At 61.5% G+C, this 1982-nt stretch overlaps 1 protein-coding gene across 1 annotated transcript in view; it reads left to right on the forward strand.

The window, feature by feature from the left end:
* Nucleotides 1-129: 129 nt before the first annotated feature.
* Nucleotides 130-1982, forward strand: part of CD40 (CD40 molecule, TNF receptor superfamily member 5) — a gene marked incomplete at its 5' end in the record, with an annotated part of 3512 nt that continues 1659 nt past the window's right edge. Inside the window, 4 exons of the mRNA XM_010145150.1 lie at nucleotides 130-211; nucleotides 749-874; nucleotides 1103-1246; nucleotides 1433-1532. Of these exons, the coding sequence (XP_010143452.1) occupies nucleotides 130-211; nucleotides 749-874; nucleotides 1103-1246; nucleotides 1433-1532 (452 nt within the window). The remainder of the gene's footprint in view (nucleotides 212-748; nucleotides 875-1102; nucleotides 1247-1432; nucleotides 1533-1982) is intronic.

Genomic DNA, 1982 nt, shown 5'->3' on the forward strand with positions numbered 1-1982 from the left:
AGGGCAGGAGCGGCACGGGGAAGCCCTTGCCTCGGGACGCGAGGGTTCACGCACAGGTTAGCACACGCGTGCTTACAGAAGCGAGGCAGTGCCAGAGCAGCGTCAGCTCACAGCCCTTGTTTCTTACAGTGCTGGGAGCCTGGTGACGCCGTGAAATGCTTTGATAAGCAGTATGAGCACAAGGGCAGGTGCTGCAACCGGTGCCAGCCAGGTATGGACCCCTTCCCCTTCCCGGGGACCCCACTGCCTGGCCGTGCCAGGTCCCACGCCTGGCTACAGTGGAGCAAGCCCAGCTCGGTGTGACTGCTCGAGCAGTGCTGGCAGCTTCGTGTCCCTGTGCCACCTCAGTGCTAGAGCAACTGGGGACCTCATGGGTGCCCTGGGAGACCCCCTGGACCTTGCTGAATCCACCGCAGCTCTCTTGGGGCTGTCTGTGCTCCTGCGGCCGCAGGACCCTTTGGCACAGGCAGCTTGCGGTGAGAGTGACAGTATTTTCCAGCTCCTGCTGTCACTGCCAGATTGTTTTGCAGTCCTCGGAGTGCTGGAGGCAGTGAACTCACACCCCGCTGCTCCCCTGCCCCAGCCCTCCCCACCATATAGCATGTGTAGCCTGGGCTGCCAGAGCGGCATCAAGCTACTGAACAGCCCTGGCATCCACAACCACCAGTGCTCCTCTGTCCTGTGGCTGAGCTGCTGCCTGGAGAGGGGGAATGCCCCCTTGCCCCCTCCTCACCAGCCTCTTTTGCAGGGGAAAAGCTGGTCTCTGAATGCAACGGCACAGAAGACTCTGTCTGCACCCCCTGTGAGAGCGGACACTATCAGCAGAGCTGGACCAGGGAGAGGCACTGCGCCCCCCATGACATCTGTGACGGCAGTAAGTGCTCCCTGTGCCCAGCAGCCCTGGACTGGGGGGCTGCAGGGGCTGGTTTCCCCTCGGGCTCACCCGCCCCCTCTCTCACCTCGTGCATTCTCCCTATCGTGAAGATGAAAGGAAACGCGACGCACAACACAGTGTGCCAGTGCCGGGCCGGCACGCACTGCTCCGATGCCAGCTGCCAGACCTGCGTGGAGAACCAGCCCTGCCAGCTTGGCTTCGGCTTAGACACTGGCCTCATCGTGAAGATGAAAGGAAACGCGACGCACAACACAGTGTGCCAGTGCCGGGCCGGCACGCACTGCTCCGATGCCAGCTGCCAGACCTGCGTGGAGAACCAGCCCTGCCAGCTTGGCTTCGGCTTTGTGGCAGGTGAGTCTGACCAGCTTCTCCCTCTCTGGCAGCATTGTCCTTGGGTCCTCCCGGGACAGGAGCGCTCCCCCAGCAAGGGGACCCTTGCAGGGCTTCAGGAGACCTGCGCCTGGCAGTGCAGGGAGGGCTGCTTGCCTGACCCCCGTGGCCCATACTGGTCTTCCTGCAACTTCTGCTCCTCTCCAGCCAAGGCCGCGGCCCGGATGTCCTCCCCCTGTGAGCCCTGTGCAGAAGGCACCTTCTCCAATGTCTCTTCTAAAACCGAGCCATGCCATCCCTGGACAAGGTATTGTCTGCTGACCTCATCCGTCACCATCCCCAGCTGCACCCAGTCCCCCTGAGCATGTCCTCTGCTACCAGCCTCCTTAGGAGCCGCAGGGACCAGGCAGACGGGATTGTCTCTGAGGGACACAGTGTCAGGCTGGAACAGGGCCATGAGGGCTGAGAGGTCCAGGACAGTGTGGCTGAGCTCAGGAAAGACATCCAGGAGCTTGTGACCATTCCTCAGATGTGCTGAGGAATTAGAAAGCTGCTTGAGGGTTAATTGCACTCCCTAGTATAGACATGAGCCTCATTTCCAGGCTGAATTAGTCTTGCTTCAACTGCCATATCTTCTGCCTCCTGCACCTCGTCCCCAGACTGGGCCCCATCTTCAGCAGTTCCAGCAGCTCCAGCCCAGATGTGTACCTGATGTCCCTGTCATGCAGCACAGGGGCCAGGGCCAGGCTCCGGGGCA

Source organism: Buceros rhinoceros, unplaced genomic scaffold, assembly GCF_000710305.1.
Source record: "Buceros rhinoceros silvestris isolate BGI_N320 unplaced genomic scaffold, ASM71030v1 scaffold31271, whole genome shotgun sequence".
Taxonomy (NCBI): domain Eukaryota; kingdom Metazoa; phylum Chordata; class Aves; order Bucerotiformes; family Bucerotidae; genus Buceros; species Buceros rhinoceros.